This window comes from Macrobrachium rosenbergii, chromosome 48 (genome assembly GCF_040412425.1).
Source record: "Macrobrachium rosenbergii isolate ZJJX-2024 chromosome 48, ASM4041242v1, whole genome shotgun sequence".
Taxonomy (NCBI): Eukaryota; Metazoa; Arthropoda; class Malacostraca; order Decapoda; family Palaemonidae; genus Macrobrachium; species Macrobrachium rosenbergii.
Window position 1 is genome coordinate 25,641,922 of NC_089788.1, and position 22,466 is coordinate 25,664,387.

The following is a 22,466-nucleotide window of genomic DNA, read 5'->3' on the forward strand; positions in this document are numbered from 1 at the left end:
AGTTAGTTCCTGGAGCCAAGACTGAGTCGCCATATGGGTCCGCTAATGGCTCCGGGAACCACTCCGGGGTCACCACTTTAAGAGGTGCAAAAAAAAAAAAAAAACGAGCAGGTAAAAGAGTACTGCTGATTTATTCATGATCCAGGCAGTTTATATAGCGGCAGACTGACGTTGCGCCGCGGAAAACAGTGGGAGCAAAGGTGACCTGAGGTCGATAATAATTAACAATAAACACAGCGAACGAGTGCACTTTGCAATGTGAAAATAGACAGAATTGAAATTGAATACAATCTTGATGCCTGTGAAAGAAGAAATACACGGCCCACAAATCGAGGACAGGTAAACAATTACATACATAGTTTAAATGATTGGATTTATGTGACCTGGCACGTCAGGTGTGACGAATTGTAGAGGCAAAGAAAATGGGACGTCACCATAGAAAACTTGCTCAGCAGAGACTTTACAAATAACATGTTCAGCTGAGACTTTACAAATGACTTTACAGTTCCACCGGGGTGAGTTTCGAGGGCAAGAAGGGGTTTATGGTATGGTAGGTTGTGTGTTGGTAGCCCTGGAATGAAAGGTAAAAGGGAAAGGAGCTTTGAGACTCGGGGTGAAGGTGTGTGGCCACTTAAGTTATTGCCTACCAACTTAACAAGATAGGGGGACTGATTCCACATCAACTGAATACAAGTGGATTATGCAGGGCATTAAATTATGCCATAACCTACTTCGAGCTTGTAGTTTATTAAATTGCCAAATATCATAAGCAACTTTAAAAAATCTTTTTAATCAACCTTGTTCTCGACAAATCAGTAACTGTGTTCAACTTTGTTTGCACTCTCTCTCTCTCTCTCTCTCTCTATATATATATATATATATATATATATATATATATATATATATATATATATATATATATATATATATATATATATATATATATATATATATATATATATATATATATATATATATATATATATATATATATATATATGTATAGAGGCAGTCCCCGGTTTGCGATGGGTGTGCCATTCTGACACCACGTCGTAAGCGGAAAATCAATGTAATCCAAAATAATCGTCGAAAATTGTAAGAAAACCTTACTTTTAATCCTTTGGGTATCCTTTGGGTGTCTTGAAAACGATGTAATCTGCATTTTTAATGAGTTTTTCATAAAAAAAAACCCTTCAAATTTGGACCACTCTGCTGTTTTAGAGCCAGAGAGAGAGAGAGAGAGAGAGACTGCTTGCCTCCCTGCTTATCTACCAAGAAAAGACTTGGAATTTCACAGAACTATGTAAAATTTTACATAATTTTTCCTAGATATTGAAATACAAAAAGTAATTATAGTAATGAAAATATAAAAAAATTAATGACAAAGTAAGTCACATTTATCTATAAAACTTTACAAAACAAATAATCATACATGCTACATATGCATAAAACTCTCTCTCTCTCTCTCTCTCTCTCTCTCTCTCTCTCTCTCTTATCTGAGAGAGAGAGAGAGAGGGAGAAAAAAAAACACAAATACTAATCACCCTCCTGGTAGTGTATGCAAAGCCTGTGATATACAGTACAGAGAGAGAGAGAGAGAAAGACAAATATCAAGGGTGATAAGCATGAAGTATTACAGAGAAAGAGAGAATATATTAATGTTAATATTTGAAAAATCCTATTATTTTATCATAAAAATGTATTTAATCATGGAAATAAAATAGAAATCAGTAATTAGTGAATATTGCTCTACAAGAGAGTGAGAGAGAGAGAGAGAGAGGTTAAACTGAGTTGTTCACATCGGTAAGCTCTTTTGCGATTTCGCGGGATTTTAATTTAAAATTTTATTGATACTTTTCTGTGGTTATCTTAATATTGATATTTGAAAATTAGTAAATCATTTTTTTTATTGTAAAAAATGTATTCAGTCATGAAAATAAAATAAAAATCAGTAATTAGTGATTATTGCTCTATGAGAGAGAGTGAGGTTGAACTGAGTTGCTCACATCGGTAAGCTGTTTTGTGATTTCGCAGGATTTAATTTTAAATTTTATTGATAATTTGTCATGGTCACCTTAATATTAATATTTGAAAATTAGTAAATCAATTGTTGTTATCTAAAAATGTATTTAGTCATGAAGATAAAATAAAAATCAGTAAGTAGTGAATATTGCTCTACAAATGTAAATTTTATTTCTTCTCTTCAGATCGGCATCGTCCGAAATATCATCGAAAATCGTAAGAAAACCTTACTTTTAATCTTTTGGGTGTCTTGAAAACAATGTAACCTGCATTTTCATTGAGTTTTTCATAAAAAAAAACTCCAAATTTTGACCATTCTACTGTTGTGGATCCATATTCTTCCATTCGGATAGGTGTCGGACTGGCATTGTCCGAAATACCGTTGAAAATCTTAAGAAAACCTTACTTTTATTCTTTTGGATGTCTTGAAAACAACGTATCCCGCATTTTTATTGAGTTTTTATAAAGAAAATCCAAATTTTGACCATTCTGCCATTTTGAATGCATATTTCTTAAGTTCAGATTGGCGTCGTTCGAAATACCGTCGAAAATCGTAAGAAAACCTTATTTTCATTCCTTTGGGTGTCTTGAAAACGTATCCTGCATTTATATTAAGTTTTTCATAAAAAAAACCTCCAAATTTTGACCATTCTGCCATTTTGGAGCAATATTTCTTCTGTCAGATTGGCGTTGTTGGCGTTGTAAACCTGGAACACACATTGTAACCCAGGAAATAATTTTTGATGAATATATTTGCAGAGCGTCATAAACTCGGAACGTCATAAGGTGAGTTCAGTGTAACCAGGGAACCTATATATATATATATATATATATATATATATATATATATATATATATATATATATATATATATATATATATATATATATATATACTGTATACTGTATACTGTATATCATTACCATGCTTCATCTTGCTTTATCATTAACATTACTATTATTATTGTTGCTGTCATTCAGATATTAGCGTTCAGAACTATTCTATGAATTGGCAACAAATGCTAACATTTTAGAGAACGTCGAATGACAATAATTTTTTCTCAGGGTGGTTCAACTACGGAGCCGAGGGGGGTTGTTATTTTGTGGCCTGAGAGCTCTCAAATTATTGCAATACTTTATTCTAGGGGAAAAAATTATCTTAAGGGTATTTTTAAGATATGATCAGTGGGTAGAATGTCAAGCATTAATTTCTCTCTTTCTCTCTCATATATATTATATATATATATATATATATATATATATATATATATATATATATATATATATATATATATATATATATTATATATATATATATATATAATATACAAATTAATTTTTATACAACATTTTACCAATATGTTTCATATATCGTCACGTAATGCCTCTGCATAATTATGATGCATCACTTAAAATTATTTTTTTTAACCGTGTAATTTAGATCGAAACTCATATTTTATATCAAAATGAAGGATACTGTAAGGACTTTTGGGAGATAAACTGTAGAATCTAGAGTTAATAATTCCTCAAGGATTCTGAAACACAGCTTGACCTGGGCCTACCATTATCCTAGGATTTCTTCCAGAACGATAAGATATTGACCATGGGAATTTCATTGAAATTATTTTAAAAATATTAACCTTATGGTGTACTGATAGCAATACAAATAACCAGGAGGCAAAAACAACCTTGTTCCGACCTCGTTAGTGGAGGGAATACACTCCAGAAGTCTTATCAACAAGGTTAGCTTGCACTTGATTTTGTACAGATAAGTGTGGCGGAATTTCTCAAAGGAAACCATTTTTGGTCGTCGTCTGTATTCTATAAGATCTTTTCCTTTTAAGGAAAGTTTAATTTTTTTATGCATAGTACACTAAAAGTTCTAAAAGGTAATTAAATGATGCCTTTATAACAAAACATTGGTGAAACTAATTCAAACCATCAAACAAAGGATTGAAGAAAATAACTGAACCAAAGTAGTTTACAAATTTAATTACACCTCTATACATCCACCACCACTCAGCCACCTTCTTACTATAAGGTTATCGTTGATTTAATGCCTAGTCCACCCTCTACCTTTTTCAATGACATCACACAACCTTTCTGGCATAGAGGAGACATGATTTCTCACTATATCCGGCTTATCACGAAAGAATTCCCATGACGCCCTTGTGTGGTCAAATAGTTGTTCTGCAGTTCACTTCATGGCTGGATCCCAGGTGTTTACAATGTTAGCTCATAAGTTCTTGATCGGGTTCTTGTCTGCCCCTTTACTCGGCCAGTCCAGTAGTTGCAAGTGATCTTGTTTTATGAACCACTGCTGGACAGTGCGGGACATGTGAATTGGGCAACGATCCTGAGCAAAAATGATGCATCCAGGAGTGAAAGGGAAATTCCTTTCGCGTAACAATGGAATGAATGGGTTTTGTAGAATGTCCACATATTTGACTGCATTAAATCGTCCCTTGATTCTGGTAATGTCTCCAACACCATGCGCAGTCATCCAACCCCATATGGTGCATGTGACTTGGCCACTACGCGCCGCCTCGTATAATATGTTTTCACATTCAAATCTTGAAAGATAATCTTATTAGTTGGACAATTCCTTTGGTATCAGTTTAAACAGCTTTGCAGTTTTGATTGCTGAAAATAACTTCAGCAGGTTTCATTTTCGATTTATTGACAAATATTACCTTAAAGCCAGGAATATACAAGATACTGATTAATTTCTTAGGTGACAGAATGATCGAAGATCTTTGGCATGCGCAACTTACAGTACACAAACTGGATTATAGGTGATAAGAATAAAGAAATCAGTATATGATCTTAAAATCGCTATAAGAGTAAATTAATTTAGTCAGTAATAATTGCATGCAGCATACGGATGTCACTGACACACTCAGAGAAGCATTATAGATCATTAATGCTTGGAAGGTTTGCACAGAACAAAAAGAGAAGAGTGTAAATAAAACAAAATTACCAGATATACCCTAAAATCCATAATATTACAAAAAAATTTGTAGAAGTAAAGACAGTCACATTATCTTTCTCTTGTAGTATAGTACAACAAAGAAGACCCAAAGTGAAGTGATTGTGACTAAGAACCTACCACTCAGTGAATAATCTACCCGTAGGTCCAAGTGACACATGCTCCATACTACTATACTGATGTTCCCCAGTTTGTAATTTAAAAGACTATAGAGACTGACGACAAACGAAGTCGATGAATGTGGCCATATATAAGTGATAGGGTTGTGATTAAGCCATTTTTTTTTCATCAACTTTGAAAACTTTTTTTTTTTATCCTTTGCTCATGATTACAATAATGTTGCAGCTGCACATAATTGGAGTTTAAGTGACAATGATCAGTTTGGTAGCATTTTTTTAAGTTTTAACAGTTTCAGAGGTAAACCAAAGGCAAGCATTATTTCTCAAGAATTCCATTCTTTATTTTGAATTTATAGATAACAAATTAGATCCACTTACCATACTGCTTTCCTTTTCTCATAGAGTATTAGTGTATCAAACTTAAGAAATTCATTTCCTTTAATAGTAGCCTCCAATTCTCCTTGTCAGCCCTAAGAAATTCTTTTCCTGTAATAGTTGTCTCTTTTTCTTCATGTCAACCCTTCATCATTCTGATGCTGTCTTATATAGTTGTGTTAGGATACCCATGGCATTAAAACTATATGCAGCATAAATTGTAATATTGAAGACATGTAAAACGAACATTCACTAATTCAGTTTGAAATGTTTTTAGCCATTTATTACTTGTTTGCTGCTGTAACTGACTGCTAGTCTTGGCACTGTACTAGATTTATATATACAGTACATATTGATTCTGCTTTTAGGGATATAAATATTTTGTTTTCCTTTTATTGTTGGAATTTACAAACTTACTTTACAGAAATAATATTTCCTGCCATTGTTATTTACCAGTAGCTTATATATTCATCCATGCTATCAGGCACATACTAGAATCATTTAGGTTGCCTTTTTGTTGTTCACCAAATTATATAAGGCAAAATCAACAGGTGCTTTCCTGTATACTGGTAATTGTACTCATATCTGTTGTATGCTCTTACCTTCACAATAATGTTTTAGAAGTTTGGAACCTAAACTACACAGCTTTATCAATGTTTTGGATTTGGAAATAACTGCTTTAGTAACATGTTTGGGAAGGATCACATCAAGGCTAAATTTGCCTCTAAGAAGGGCAGCACTTCACAGAGGAGATTTTTCAGCTTTGCATGGAATGTACCTGTCCTCGGGTGAAATGTCCTCACGTCTGTGATGACTCTTTGTACATTTCTTGAAAAAATTGAATGAATGGCTTGCTGTCTGATAAGTGATCCAGATTTTACTTTTAATTTGGAGTAACTTCAAACTGTCCTCTACTCATTCTGTAAGTATAATTTTGGACTTAACTCTCAAGAATAGCTTGATTGTATGTTGTCTCCACTTCTTAGCCTCACAGGCTGTGCAGTCCCATAGATTCTATGTGGCAATCGTGAGCTCATGGTTCAACCTATTTAGTCGCTGTCCATACCATTCATTTTTTGAAATTTTGAATTCTGTGCCATCTCCTGTATTCCTTAAATGCTTTAACCTTTGAGGTAAGTTCATTAATGTGTCTTTCTTGCAAAGATCAAGCTTGATTTGGGTAGCTTTATTTGCATTGGTGAACTCACATTACAAGAATGAGAGGTGGTTCTAAATTTGGAAACTGCTGTATGATTTGGATGCCAACTGATTTTATTTTAAATGGAAAATCAGTATAGTGAAGCAGAGTACAATAGCTATGGATACTGTTTATAGTTATTTAATGCTTATTCCCTGTCTATACTTAATTTTTGTAGTTTTCTCCATTTTCTTTTACTTTTTTTTTTACATGAAACTATTTCCTCCAACAGTGGATGGCTCTGGAAAGAAAACAACACAATAGTCATTGCCCAATTTAAACTGTAACTGTTGAACCCCATATGCAGAAATCTTCTAACAATAGACCCCCCTCATACAGATTCACAGATGCCTTATTAGCGGATGTTAAATCCTCCCTATGCACACTTTGCAATTTACCTCCATTTAGAACATACTCTTGCACTTCCTGGCTTTTAAGGCCCTTCCTTTTCAAAACACCTTCCTCTTCATCTATCCAGCACATTCTAGGTGTTCTCCTTCTCCCTTTTAATGCTTCAGCAACATTTTATTTCGGGCATTCTTTCCACATGACTAGACCATCTCAAAACACACTGATCCATTTTTTCACTCAAGCTAACTTTTTTGTTTTTTTACCAAATCTACGTCTCCACATTTCTCACCTTCTAAATTCTTTTATTTCACATATACCATGCAAATAGTTCATCTCAACAGTGTTAGTACTTTTCTTTTATTCACATTCAACATCCACACCACTTCAATACAGGAGAGTTGGATCCACAGTCCTTTCATACATTCCCAATTTAGCTGCCATAAACATCCCAGTCTTCTGCCCACACCTGCAACCTTCCTAGCTTCACTACTCTGTGACTCTCCTTTTCTCTTGTCCTGTTATCATCCATTATACTTACTCCCAAATAATTCTACCAGCCAGTGGCTTCCATTCTTCTGCCATTCGTGCAAACATTCAGTACTCCCAAATAACTCTACCAGCCAGTGGCTTCCATTCTTTCGCCAATCGTGCAAACATTCATTACTCCCAAATAACTCTACCAGCCAGTGGCTTCCATTCTTCCGCCATTCGTGCAAACATTCATTACTCCCAAGTAACTCTACCAGCCAGTGGCTTCCATTCTTCCACCATTTGTGCAAACATTCATTACTCCCAAATAACTCTGCTAGCCAGTGGCCTCCATTCTCCCACCATTCGTGCAAACATTCATTACTCCCAAATAACTCTACCAGGCAGTGGCTTCCATTCATTTGCCATTCGTGCAAACATTCAGTACTCCCAAATAACTCTACCAGCCAGTGGCTTCCATTCTTCCGCCATTTGTGCAAACATTCATTACTCCCAAATAACTCTACCAGCCAGTGGCTTCCATTCTTCCACCATTCATGCAAACATTCATTCTTTTTCTTCTTCGTTTAACGTGCTTTTTCCCATTTTTTTTATATGGGGTAAGCACGATGCCTTCTTTTGAAGGACTTTGATTTGGCATTGGGGAAGACCAAAGCCTCGATCGGCTGCCCTGCCTGACATCGCTTCAACCCCGGTAGCGCATGTGTACATGTATCATACCAAATCCCCAGCTCCCTTTCTCCCAGCAGCGAGGAGAGTTTAGCAGTTAGGTCGACAGTTTGAGACGTGTGAGGTGTCTGTTATGTTTTTAGAAGATGTTGGAGTGGCTTTGTTTGTTTGTGTATTAGTCTGTAACACTCATTTGCTTTCAGCAAACCTATCCGTTGATTGCATACATAATCCCGGGGTGTCTACATGGATAGCAAAGTGTCCGCCTCTCTGACCGGTTGGCTGCGGATTTGAACCCGCGCCACAGACCTCTATGAAGTCCGAAGCTGCTGCTGTACCGACCTGGCCATCGAGGCTCTTCGTGCAAACATTCATTACTCCCAAATAACTCTACCAGCCAGTGGCTTCCTTCTTCCACCATTCGTGCAAGCATTCATTACTCCCAAATAACTCTACCAGTCAGTGGCTTCCATTCTTCTGCCATTCGTGCAAACATTCATTGCTGCCTTTTCCTTACTCTTGCCCACATTTACTCACATCTTTCTCTTCTTGGAAACTTTCAGACTCCTTCACTAGTTTATGTAGTTTCTCTTCAGTATCTTCAATCACCACTGTGTCATCTGCAAATATCAACACTACATTCCAGTCGTGACTCATTTTCTTATCCACACTTTTGTGCCTATGCGTAATTTCCTTTCTCTGACCTCTTGCATCAGTCCATCCATAAAGATACTAAACAGCCATCTTATATCCACGTGTCAGAACCACTTTTACACCAAATGAATCACTTCCATGTCTACATACTAGCACACATTTGGCTTCTGTCTTAAAATCGTGTTTAAGTGCTGTCCACATCTTATCTGTACTGTACATAAAATCCTCAAGGTAATCCACACTGCTTTGTTAATGATTCTGTTGCAAAATTTCACTAGGTCCAAGTATTCCAGGTTTAAGTTTCTCCTTTACTTTTAAACTACTCACATAACTTTTTAATAATCATTTTCACAACCTCACATTCTCGCTTAACTTTTTCATATAAACATTTTTCACAATCTCACATTCTCGCTTAACTTTTTATAACAGACGTAGTCATTTGCCTTACCTGTTGATTGTTTATACAATACTGATGACTGTTAACAAACTGTTACTTATACATTGCAAATAATATGATTTGAAATGTTGTACTAGATTATATTATTACAATTCACTCGCTATCCTGTTGATTATATTTAGTCTGTAATTGAATAGTTTTGAAAAATAAATCAACCATATTACAGTAAGTTCGTCTTATACAGTAGTCTAGTATTTTCGTAATTACTCTACATTGTCAATAGTACTTTATGTATTTCATCCGTAAAACTGTCTTTGTTACAGAATAGGTGAGTACTGAAGACTTTCTTTTGACTGTTCCTTTACTTTTAAATTCCCCATCAAATTTTCATTTTATGTGGCTATTACAGTAATTAGGTGGTAGCAGGTAAGTAAACCAGACAGCTGTTTACGATGGTTCATCACATTAAACATTACTCTTTCAGGAAACTGAAGGGTTTCGATCAATGCCTGGTGGTACCCCTCACCCACGTCCACCCGCTGAAGAATGGAGTGACATACCTCTAAGCCAAAATGGGTGAGTGTTTGTAAAAGACTGAAATTTTATCTTGCTAAAATTAAATTATACTAATTTTCTGTATAATTAACAAGAGCATATATATTTTGTATGATTGAGAAATGAACACGCACAATATGAATAATCACACGATATTTAAAAAGTGTTGAGAGAAGTCTATAAATAGAAGGTGAGATGAAAGTGAAGTCAGAATATGGTCTTTCTTCAGGAATAATTACTTTAAATTTCCTTACTCGTTCCTAACGAGCAAGAAACTTTAAAGCAATAAGCAGTTGTCGATAGAATTGCTCGGAAAATGTCTTTCATATGATTCTGGACAGAGCACATAGATTTGTTTGATTAGCAAACACCCATTCATTGGAGGGGTCGCGGTCACCCAAGATACCTTTGTACTAATCTGAAAACTTGGAGATTTGCTGCTTTATGTACGAAATGCTTGGGATATAATGTGTCAAGTAACACGCACAATGTACATTATAGATTATCACACTCTGGAAGAAAACTCATTGTAAATTCATGATACTAGGTAATTTACAATACTCATTTGAGCCCTTAGAATTGGCAGTTAAAAAAATCTTGAAAATTTTAAGAATGCTTTTCTATTTATTACACAGTTTTATTTCGGAAGGGGTATTCTTAAAGTGGTTTTACCTTTCATTGTTTTCATTTTTATGACTTGTTTTGCACATGAAACACCAAGATGCAAGGATGCTGATCACCTGATAGTTTATTCATGGAGTGTTTGATTGGCAATCAGATAATCACTGAGGTATTTGAGGTCTGTTAAGTCTACTCAGATAAAAATTATAAGGCATTTTAATTTCATTTTTATTTGTATTTTTATTTTTATTTTGATGATTTGTCGATGGTAAGCAGCAACTGAAGTTTCCTATAGTTGACACATTTTAAGAATATCACTCGGCCACGCCCACATCCTCCCTACCCCATCCCGCCACCCCAGTCTAACACCTTCCCCTCTTTCACGATATTATTCATACGGCTGGCAGCACTGTCCTTATTGTAAGCCGGCATTGCAAGATTCAGATACCCTCTTGCATTGAGAGGGAGAGGATGGCGTCCGGTACTACCCCTACCCTTGGTAGGCCAGCAGGAACAGCCAGACTCTTCAGCCAAGCTATGAATATTGTCCTTAACGTCTCCAGGTATTTCGATAATAAGGACAAGACAAACCTGATACAAGAAATAGTAAAGAAAACCTCTGAGACAATGAATGTTTCGCAAAACTTAATCAACAGGATCAGGCTCCAGGGCACAAGGAGTGGAGCTGGAGTAATTCAATCACCACTCCATCAGAATCGTCTATTGATTGTCCTTGGGAGGATTGATGATTTCAACAAGGAAGTGATAATAAGAGAAATGCTTGCCTTTTACGAAAGAGGAGAGCTACCTACACTTGATTTGCTGCTACGGAGACTGGGGGAGCCACCAGTGGATTTTTAGAGGAGGAAGCACAAGCCTGTGGAAATTACTTAAGAGTATGGGATTCAGATACTGTATAAGAAACATTGTAGTAGCAGAGCTATATTGATGGAGAGATCAGATATTGTAGCTGCCTGAAACAAATTCCTAAGGGAACTCAAAAGTAACAGAAGCAGTAAATGTCCAGGGCAAGAAATTTACTTTAATGAAACTTGGATCAAGTTTCATCAGTGTTGGATGGATAAGGAGGGTACCATTGTGCCTAACACAAAAATTGGCATAGGTGGCAGATTCATCACCATCCACACACTCCCTATCACAACAAGCAGCTGAACAAGACATCTACAGGAAATTCAAGAAAAGGAGATATGATTGGCTGGTTAAGCGACAACTACAGTCCCTATGACTATTCACATACCAAGCCTGAACTATATCAACTTGTACAGCTTCACAAGAAAACCAAGTTGCGCTATGAAATCGATGAACTTGCTGCCCTTGCAGGACATGAAGTACTCCGACTACCATGATACTATTGCCAGTTTAACCCAATTGAACTCATATGGGCTCAAATCAAACAAGAAATAAGGAGGAAACATTCAAACGACAGGCAATTCATGAAAAAGGTTATAGAACTTACACTAAAAGCTATTGATAATGTGACTACAGATAACTGGAAAAATGTGAAGAACATTCTAAAATGATTCAAGAAGATTATAGTAAAAAAAAAAGACATTGCTTTTGAACACATTTTTGTTTTGAGTCATTTTCAGTTGAACTGAGCCACTCAGACAGCAGCAGTGATGAAAGTGATGAGGATGAGCACTAAATAAAGAGCCTGAATAAAAAAAAATTATTAAAAATAAAAAAAAATAGTCTTCAAAAAAGAAGAGTTGTAAATAATACTATTTTTTCCTTTTTACATGACCCTGCTCTGAGTGGCCATATGTTCTATTAAATCCAAAATTAGTAAACTGCTTTATTTTCATATCGTCACACCACCATCAGTAGTACTACGCAACACCTCCTCCTCTTCCATTTTTGGTGGCAATCAGTCTCCCGCTCTTTCCCATCTCTGGATGGGTAGGGGTTGTGCCGTCTTACGTGGAAGGGGTGGGGGGTGAGCTACTTAGGCACAGTTGTTGCTCTCTACCCATCTCTGGATGGGTGGAGGGTGGGGGCTGTGCTGTCTTAGGTGAAAGGGGTGTGGGTGAGTTACTCAGGCACAGTCGGCACTCTCTACCCATCTCCAGATGGGTGGAGGGTGAGGGTTGCCGTGTTATCAGTGTCATAGCCAAGCAGCAACTGATATTGTCCGAGAATGCGGCGCGATAATGTCTTGCATTATCTACAGTGCCAGGGGAAGGGGGCGTGGCCGAGTGATATTCTTACAATGCACCGACTATAATTAGGCCAATTACATTTCTAAATTAGAGACGGAAAATGGCCAAAGTTGTTTAAAAAACTGCAGGACATAATTAATAATGCATAATTTCTTTTGTACCTTGAATTACACTTTAAAAAATGAGCGGAGTACTGTAATTTGTTTCAGACATTTAATCAGATTGTAATTTATACAAAAAATTTTATAATCCCTGTTATGAAATGATCAATAATTTTACCATACATTTTAGCAGTAATTAAATATAACATTCATAAAATCTGAATTTATATTTTCCAGCCTGTTAATACTGAGTTACAAAACCTGCGGAAAGTAAATCTAAGTTAATGATATAAATTAAGACATCAGATTTAGTGTTGTGACAACAAGATTCCTATCCCCAAGTAAAATTCTTCTCAACAGGTCATTTACAGTCCAACCATTTTAGTACTGCCCTTTTATATGGGGTGTTGTTCCTTAAATTGTGCTTCTGGCATTGCCAAGTAGACAGTTCCAAATGTGTTTTTATGGCATCAATTTTACCCCACCCTATTGGTTTTTTGTTTATCACCTTGCCTCTTGTTTTGCCCCACCTAATTGTTTAAGTTCTTTAACTTTGCCTTACCCCAGTTTTCACATCTCATTTTTGGTCAACCTTAGGGTGAGAGTCCAGAAATGTGACTCTTAAGCCTGGTTAAACTACTACTGATAAGTATAACAGTGACCCCTGCTAATTCTTAGTATTTTGCATTTATGTTATAAACTATAGTACTACCATGTGTAATATTAAAGGAGCTCATTTCATTGGAATTTAGCAAAATGCCATTGCAAGACTCACCAGTATCACTAAGGAATGCCAACATTGCTGACAATCAGTCTAAGGAAGATCTGAAAAGAGCCTTGAAATGTCAGAAGATTGACATACCTGAAAAAATGGCTCTTTCGACTAAGCGCAGGTAATGGAAGCTAGTACTAATGGGAAATGGTGGCTTACTTGTAACACTAGTCTTTTTAGTTTAAGATAACATATCAGAATTTACACAGAATAGGACTTGTGTTAAATGAGACTGTGCTTCGTGCTTAGAGGAGTAGTCATAAGTAAACTAAGGAAAAGTCCCCGTACATCCTCGTAGGTTTAATCTTCTCACTGGGTAATCTTGTGAGAGTAAAGAATTTTAACTCAGTCATCTAGTCAAACTACATACAGTAATATCATTAAATGTAATTACTTCCAGCACAGCTTTTTTTAATGTATGCTTACAACAACCCAGAGCTAAATTTTATATTACCTCCTCTTTCAAATACAGAAAACATTTTGTAAACAGGAGAGTACAAATTGTATTCATAGTGTTGGCTGCAGGGGCGTCATTTTGGGGGGACTGGGGCGGTTAACTGGGCCCCTCAAGACTCAACTTGCCCCCGCCAAGACCCAAGTTGCCCCCCCTCCAAAAGCCTCAACTTGGCCCCCCTCACCCCCAAGCCCCAAGAAGTAACAGCATGTTTTCTTTTTCAATGTGCAGTCATAAATATATAAAATTTCTCAGAAATATTATGTTTCTTGATCTTTGTCTGTCTACTAGCTACCAGTGATGATGAGATAAAACATATAGTAATGGGAGTATATAATTTTTGCTAAAAAACCTTGCTCATGTGGCTTCAAAAACACATAAAATAGCTCAAAATAAGAAAAAAACCTCAGCTGATTAGGCTCGCTTCGTTGGCCAAACCGTCTTTGCCCTCCCCAACAAAAATCTGAAATGATGCCCCTGGTTGGCTGACCTGCTCACATTGAAAACTTTAAAGTTTTCATTGTTTGATTAAATCCTCACCAAATTGAATACAACATTAGATTTTTATTGTTCTTAGATGCTAGATCTCATTTCAGCTGAGATTATTATCTATAATAATAACTTTTGTTTTATTATGCCTTTTATTATAGCTTTAGTTTGATTATGTATTTTATTACAAGACAGTGCAATATGTATAATACTTTCAGAAACTAAGTAAGACTAAAAAATTTTAAGAAAATGCAGTGTTAGACATCTACAAAACAAATGTGGGGCTTGAAAATGTAAAAGGGATGTTTATAAATGCTGTACAGCTTAATGACAGGAATGATTTGTGAAATTTAATGGACTACCTGTTTTCTTATTCCTCTAAATGGTGATGGGTTAATAATTCTGAAGAGGTAAAGATGTTTTGGGCACTTGGTTGCTTTAGAAATTTTAGTGTATAAACTGGGCTCTCTTTTAAGGTGATGGAGGAAAGACTGGTGTTGGTATTTACCTTGCTCTTTAATCTTCTTCGCTTGTGTTGCCAGGCTCCAATCAAGTTTTTTTTATTTATTTACACTTTTTTTTATTTTTTAAAGATTAAGTCAGCTTAGGTGAAATTGTAGTAGAGTTTGCAGATATCTTTTGTTGAACTTTAACGTCAGTTTTTAATACTTTTTAAAACTTAATTTGTTTAAATACTATATTATTGAATATTGTACGCTTCTGTTATGCATCAGTTCATTTGCCCAAATTAAGTTAGGTATTGTATGAAGAAGTGGTATAAAATTTGTTTTTATGATAGTCTAGTTGCTGTTCATCCTCAGTGGAGTTACACTCTTAGGGCTCCATAAGGCAGTCCAACCGATCTCAAAGAATTCTCTTATGGTTGGCCTCAGCCAGAATATGCTTGGTGGCACAGTGATAAAGTGTGAAGGACCCAGGACAAGAGGGCTCTATCTCCTGTCCACAGCAACTACCTCTGTTTTCCCATCATCCTACCATCTTTCTCACACAGATGTGACAACAGCGTGTATGTCGGCTATTTTCCCTGTTACTCTCTGTTCTGTCCCAGAATTCACTTACCTCCAAGTTTTGCTCCAAAAAATCAATCGTAACAACAACTTTAAAGCTAAGTACATACTGTATATATTTTTAAGACCCAGTGAAAAGTTTTAGTTCATTAAAATTTTAACTGGTAGGCATATATTTGTTAAAATTGGGTGCCAGTACTATAGGTCTCCTGCAAGGTGAGAAGTTAGGATTAGATCGCTAGACTATGCTGTAATTGCTGTGCAGTTTTATCATCTCCAACAAGGCAATAATTAGCATTAATGCAATGATATTAGACAATTTTGTTATTGAAACTCAGTAGTCAATAACTTTCTTAACATTGATAGTGTTGTCACAGGTGTTGAGAAAATTGTTGTGGTGCCTGTCTTTTTCCTATGGGAATTAAAAAGTATTTTTTTTTTAATTTTGCTCTGTCAAACAAATTAAATTCTTAGAGATACAGATTTCATATAAATTTGGTATGATAATTCCAGTAATTAATTATTTTAATTATGTACCAGCTATATGGCCTATACCCTTTTTACCTGGTGCTTGGGAATAGACTGGGTAATCAAAGGTATGAAATATAAAGAAATACATTGCGTGGATATCCATTTAGTTTTGTCTTAATTGAGTTTAGAAATATTTGTGAGTAAATCCTATAAAGCAATGTTATTGTAGTAACTGAAGTAATATTTTAAAACATTACTACTGTTTTATGGATATTTTATGATACATAACAGTATTACTGTGGACACATACTTGTGGCCATGTCACCCTGTTTTAATTTGAAGTGTTTGCTGCCTATGCAGTGATACAGGTAGCTAACACTAGGGAGTTTTTGATTAACATTAGTTCCTTATATCACTACTATGCTGCTATTAAGCAGGATCCACAGATCCTGTGCCACAGTGAATTGCTCAATCTGCTTTTTAGCCTGTGGAGGTGGCTCATAACTACCTGCCATGAGCCAGTTCCTGTAGGAGTAAGGAGGATTTGGCTGGTTGCCAGACTTGTGTGAAATATGCAACATGCTCTTGGCAGCAAGTTTAAATGATGAAAGAGTTCAATTTAAGTTGTCTATGAGTCACAGGTTTAAGTAGGAGTACAGAAGGAGGAGACTACATTGTTCCAGCAGAACTCTGGCAGTGTATGTTTTCATCCCTCACCAAGCAGATTCCACATTTGGGCCAATACTCCATAAGCATTGGATTCTAGGACTCTCACTTCGACTCCTCTGATGGAGACAAAGAGCCTTTCCTTGGGGGAGATGTCAATAATACCCAACATAAAATGGATATAGCCACTGAAATTTCCCTTCTGAATCTGGAAGATCTAGGAAACAGTCTTCCACTTTCCTTGAGAGAGATACCTCAGATGAGAATCTTGCCTCTCCCAAGCAGCAATCTGACATCAAAGGGGATCCTGATAAGGTGCACCCGGTGATAAGTCTGCCTTAGCTCAATCAGTTCCTGCAGGCTTCCCTGATCGGGAAATTCCACTTGTTGTACTTTCAGAATTCTGGGAGGAAGTCATGAACAGTATTGAGGATGTCCTTGCTACTGAGTATCAGCATCTCAGAGATGCTATCCATAATTACCAAGAGGAATTCAGGCCTGTCCCAAATGAGGAATTGGATGTGATGTGTAATAATTATAATAGAGAGGCTGCACAATCTTTTCAGGCAGATTGGTTCCCTCACCAATGTATTTAGGTCATGGGAACAGTGTGATAAAAAAACTCAAGCCCATAAAGAAGTTGAATCAGTTATCTAGATCCCAGCTGAAATCAGAAGGGGTAATAAGAGACAGCCTACTCACTCTTACAGGGCCGACTGTTAACAATGATACGACCAGGTTAGGCTATAAAACGAACATCCGGCCCTTAGAATGATACTGAAACCCATGGCAAGATGCCTCAGGATGCATCCATTCACTAGATGGAAAATACTTCATTAATGAAAGGAAAACTATGATTGAGGTTGATCATGTAGAATTTTGGGACAGAGCAGCCTTTTCCAATACTGAATGGCACTTGCTCCCTCTTTCAGTAGGAATTCAGAAACCACCAAAGGAGATAGTTATCCTACCTATTAATATAGCAGTAAAAGCCAAAGAAGCAACCTTTCTCCAGTTTAATGGAAAATATAGTACAACAATAATTTTAGTTAACCAGTACCCTCTACAAGAGGCACCAGCCTTCTCCTTTACTTTTGAAACAATCAGTCATATGAAAACAGAATTTCAGAATTTTGTGTTGACTGGGAAACAAGAGTTTATGGCAGAAATAAAGCCAATTGTCTCCGCCATCCCAGTATCAGATAGTTTTACAAAAGGAATGGGCAACACTTGCCCTTCCTAATGAGAGGAAAATGCTCCCATGGCTACCAGACAATTTGGGACCCCTATGAGAAAAATCTCAGATGAGACAGCCATGGCTGAAATTCATGCTAGGCTCCACCTCCTCAGTATTATAACTTCTACTACTGTGCTGGAAGTAGCTATTAAAGAGCTTCCAGAGTTTCCAGAACAATATTTGCTGCAGTTAGCCAAAACACTTATGCAGACCCTATGGGGATCACTCTGACTTTCTGGAGTGTTGCATTAAGGCTTGAAAGGAAGCACTGGTGAACTCCAACATTTTGCTCCCCAATGTAACCTCCCTATTACATTCTTTCCCCTTCTGTCCGGACCTTTTTGAAGAGTCTGTTGTTGCACAACTCACTGAATGAGCCTGACAATAGAATTGCACAATATATACTATTCTTGGAAAAGTGGATTCAGGGAAACAATACTTTCGAGAGTTCCTCTTCCTTAGCTTAAGAAAGCTTGGGGTGAATCAGAGCCGTACAAACCTCCAGTCACTACTGGTTGTTGGCGGGAAAACAAGATCGTTCAGTATGCCGATGATGCTGCACTTGTGGATGTCTTAAAGTCTCCATTTATGAGAAATGAAGCTGCCCTTAGTCTAAATCGGGACATGGAGCAGATTAGTGAATGGTGTAATTGGTGGGGTATGAGGCTGAACTCCAGTAAAACAAAAACACTATTGATTAGTAAATCTCGTACAGATTTTCCACCCCATCCTCCCCTCAAGTCGATGTGTTTCTGCCAAATATGTCTGAAACTTTAACTATTCCAGGTGTAACTTTTGACTCACATCTCACTTTTCAGAAGCATCTAATGAAAGCGTCAGCAAATGCCGCAAGAAAGTTATAGCCGGCGCATTTTAAGAATATCACTCAGCCACGCCCCCTTCCCCTGGCACCATAGATAATGCATGACATTATCGTACCACACTCTCAGAAAATATCAGTTGCTGGTTGGCCATGACACTGGTAATATAGCAACCCCCACCCTCCACCCATTCAGAGATGGGTAGAGAGCGACGACTGTGCCTGAGTAGCTCACCCCAACCCCTTCCACCTCAGATGGAACAACCCCCACCCTCCACCCATCTGGAGATGGGAAAGAGCGGGAGACTGATTGCTACCGAAAATGGAGGAGGAGGAGGAGGTGTTGCATAATACTGCTGATGGTGGTGTGACAACATGAAAATAAAGCAGTTTACCAATTTTGGATTTAATAGAACATGGCCACTCAGAGCGGGTCACGTAAAAAGAAGAAAATAATATTCTTTACAAATATTTTCTTTTTTTGAAGACTGTTTTTTTTATTTTTAATAATTTTTTTTATTCAGGCTATTTATTTAGTGTTCATCCTCATCACTTTCATCACTGCTGCTGTCTGAGTGGCTCAGTTCAATTGAAAATGACTCAAACATTGTTCAAAAGTAATTTTTTTTTTACTATAATCTTTTTGAATAATTTTAGAATGTTCTACGAATTTTTTCCAGTTATCTGTAGTCACATTATCAACAGCTTTTATGTCAGTTCTTCAACCTTTTTCATGAATTGCCTGTCATTTGAATGTTTCTTCTTTATTTCTTGTTTGATTTGAGCCAATATGAGTTCAATTAAGTTAAACTGGCAATGGTACGGTGGTCGGGGTACTTCATGTCCTGCAACGGGAACAAGTTCATCGATTTCATAGCGCAGCTTGGTTTTCTTGTGAAGCTGTACAAGTTGGCATAGTTCAGGTATGGGAATAGTCGTAGGGAATGTTGTTGTCACTTAACCACTTGATGGTATCTCCTTTTCTTGAGTTTCCTGTAGGTGTCTTGTTCAGCTGCTTGTTGTGGTAGGGAGCGTTGTCCATAATAATGAATGATCTTGGAGGGATGTTCGGCATCAATTGCTCTAGAAACCATTTCTTGAATGTATGGCTATTCATGGAATCATGATAATCTCCTTTATTACCAGTCTTGAATTTGAACATTAACAGAGCACCAGGAACAAAGCCTTCAGAACTTCCTGCTAGGACGACAATGAATCTGCCACCTCTGCCAATTTTTGTGTTAGGCCCAATGGTACCCTCCTTACCCATCCAACATTGTTTGATACTGGCATTTTGATTGATCCAAGTTTCATCAAGATAAATTTCTTGCCCTGGACATTCACTGCTTCTGTTGCTTTTGAGTTCCCTTAGGAACTTGTTTCAGCAGCTACAATATCTGATCTCTCCATCAACATAGCTCTGCTACTACAATGTTTCTTATACAGTATCTGAATCCCATACTCTTCAGTAATTTCCACAAGCTTGTGCTTCCTCCTCTAAAAATCCACTGGTGGCTTCCCCCGTCTCCGTAGCAGCAAACCAAGTATAGGCAGCTCTCCTCTTTCGTAAAAGGCAAGAATTTCTCTTCTTATCACTTCCTTGTCAAAATCATCAATCCTCCCAAGGACAGTCAATAGACAATTCTGATGGAGTGGTGATTGAATTGCTCCATCTCCACTCCTCGTGCCTTGGAGCCTGATCCTGTTGACTAAGTTTTGCGAAACATTCATTGCCTCAGAGGTTTTCTTTACTATTTTTTGTATCAGGTTTGTCTTGTCCTTATTATCGAAATACTTGAAGACATTAAGGACAATATTCCTAGCTTGGCTGAAGAGTCTGGCTGTTCCTGCTGGCCTACCAAGGGTAGGGGCAGGGGTGGTACCAGATGCCATCCCCTCCTCTCAGTGCAAGAATGTATCTGAATTTTGCAACTCCGGCTCACAATAAGGACAGCGCTGCCAGCCGTATGAGTAATATCATGAAAGAAGGAAGGGGGTTAGGCTGGGGTGGCGGGATGGGGTACGGAGGATGTAGGCGTGGCTGAGTGTTATTCTTAAAATGTGTCGACTATAGGTATTGTACAAAAAGCCTCTTATATCTATAACAGTGATAAAATCAGTGCAACTTGTTTTAGGTCATTTGTCCTTTACTAGAATACTGTTTTCCGGTATGGATGTCTGCCTCTGCCAGAGATTTGCCTCTTTTAGATAGAGTGGTTCATGGTGGTAGGTTTGTTTCATAATATTAGCAGTTATGACGTGGACCATTGATGGATAGTCTCTTGTTTGTCTGTTTTTCATAAGTTGTATTTTAACAGAGATCTTTCACATTCACAATTGATCCCTGTTCCCCTTTTCCTGCTGAGTGCAACCAGATTTGCTGAACAGCAGCAACAATATGGAGTAAATGTGCCTCACTGTTGAACTTCTCAGCTCCAGAGTTCTTTTATCCCTCACACCAGTGGACTGCGTAACAATCTCCCTGAGGATGTTGTGCACTTGGAACTTCAAAAGTTTAAGTGAAGATGCAGTTCATTACTACCCTAATACTATTCTTCTTGCATTTTAATACATTTTTTATCTACTTAATTTATTAATTTACTTTTTCGTTTTTAATAAGCAAAATCTTTTCTTTCTGTGTTTCCTTTTACCTTTGGAAGCTTGAATATCAAGTCAATGGCCCCTGTGGGCTTGTTCCATATGAATAGGGTTCATCTTCTGAATATGATAATAATAATAATAATAATAATAATAATAATAATAATAATAATAATAATAATAATAATAGTAAAGGATCCCTCTAACAACAAAGGAAAGGACAACAATAGCAGTTGCAACCCTTTTGAAGCCAACAAAGGCACTACTATTAGGGAAAAGGAAAATCAACTCGACTGCCTATCAAAGGCAAGGGAAGGGGTGGAGCCCAATATGACTTGCATGGTCAGGGGTTGTCTTCTGAAACATCACTTGTGGTGGAAGCCCTCCCCTTGGGGACACTGTATTATTTTCAGTGGGCTAGGGTAGAGATGGTCTCACCCTCCTCCTCAAAAATAGTTTTTCCAAAGGCCAAACCTCTCAAAGGGGGCTATAGAGAAAGGCATGTTTATCTACCACCACTCTTCAGCGTCCCCATGGACTCCTACGAACAAAGGGTGACCCTTGGCCTGTCAAATTTGAAGACACATTACATGTGACAAGTTAAGGGTAACTACTATTGCCCAAGTACATTTGCTCATTCTGCATGGGATTTGGACTGTCTTTATAGATCTGAAAGATGTATACTGGCAGGTCCTTATTGCTGTTCCCTTCCACACCTTCCTAGGGTTTTGCGTAGGGAAGGCAACATATGGATTCAAATTCATGCCTTTCAGGGGTTAAATGTTGGCCCCAAGAATCTTCTCAAAATCAGCAGCAACAGTTGTGTGAAAGCTCAGGAAAGAAGGAATTTAACTGGTGGCCTACCTAGATGATTGGCTAATCTGGGGAGCCACCAGAGAAGAGTGCTGATGAAACCTGAGAGTGGTAGTCGAAAGACTCCAGTAAGAAAGTTTCCTAATAAATAGGAACGAGTCCCACTTTACATCCAGCAGATGTTTTCTGAGGCTGGGACTTTGTTGGGATACTCTTCATGGCCAGCTGTATCTTCCCTACAGCACTCAAACCAGAATAAGGAAGGACTTAAGAAGATTCCTTGCACAACCCAGCTTTTCCAGAAGACAGTTGGAATGAAGTCTGAGCCTGTTACAGTTTGCATCTGTGATAATTCTAATCCTGAGATTGAGACTGTAGGATGTAAACACAGTCCGGCTT

At 37.3% G+C, this 22,466-nt stretch overlaps 1 protein-coding gene across 9 annotated transcripts in view; it reads left to right on the plus strand.

The window, feature by feature from the left end:
- The window catches only part of Piezo (piezo type mechanosensitive ion channel component), a 366,537-nt gene that overhangs the window by 275,048 nt on the left and 69,023 nt on the right, over window positions 1-22,466 (plus strand). For all 9 annotated transcript variants that reach the window (XM_067091426.1, XM_067091428.1, XM_067091429.1 and 6 more), the window contains one exon: window positions 9,747-9,838. In XM_067091426.1, coding sequence (XP_066947527.1) covers window positions 9,747-9,838 — 92 coding nt within the window. The remainder of the gene's footprint in view (window positions 1-9,746; window positions 9,839-22,466) is intronic.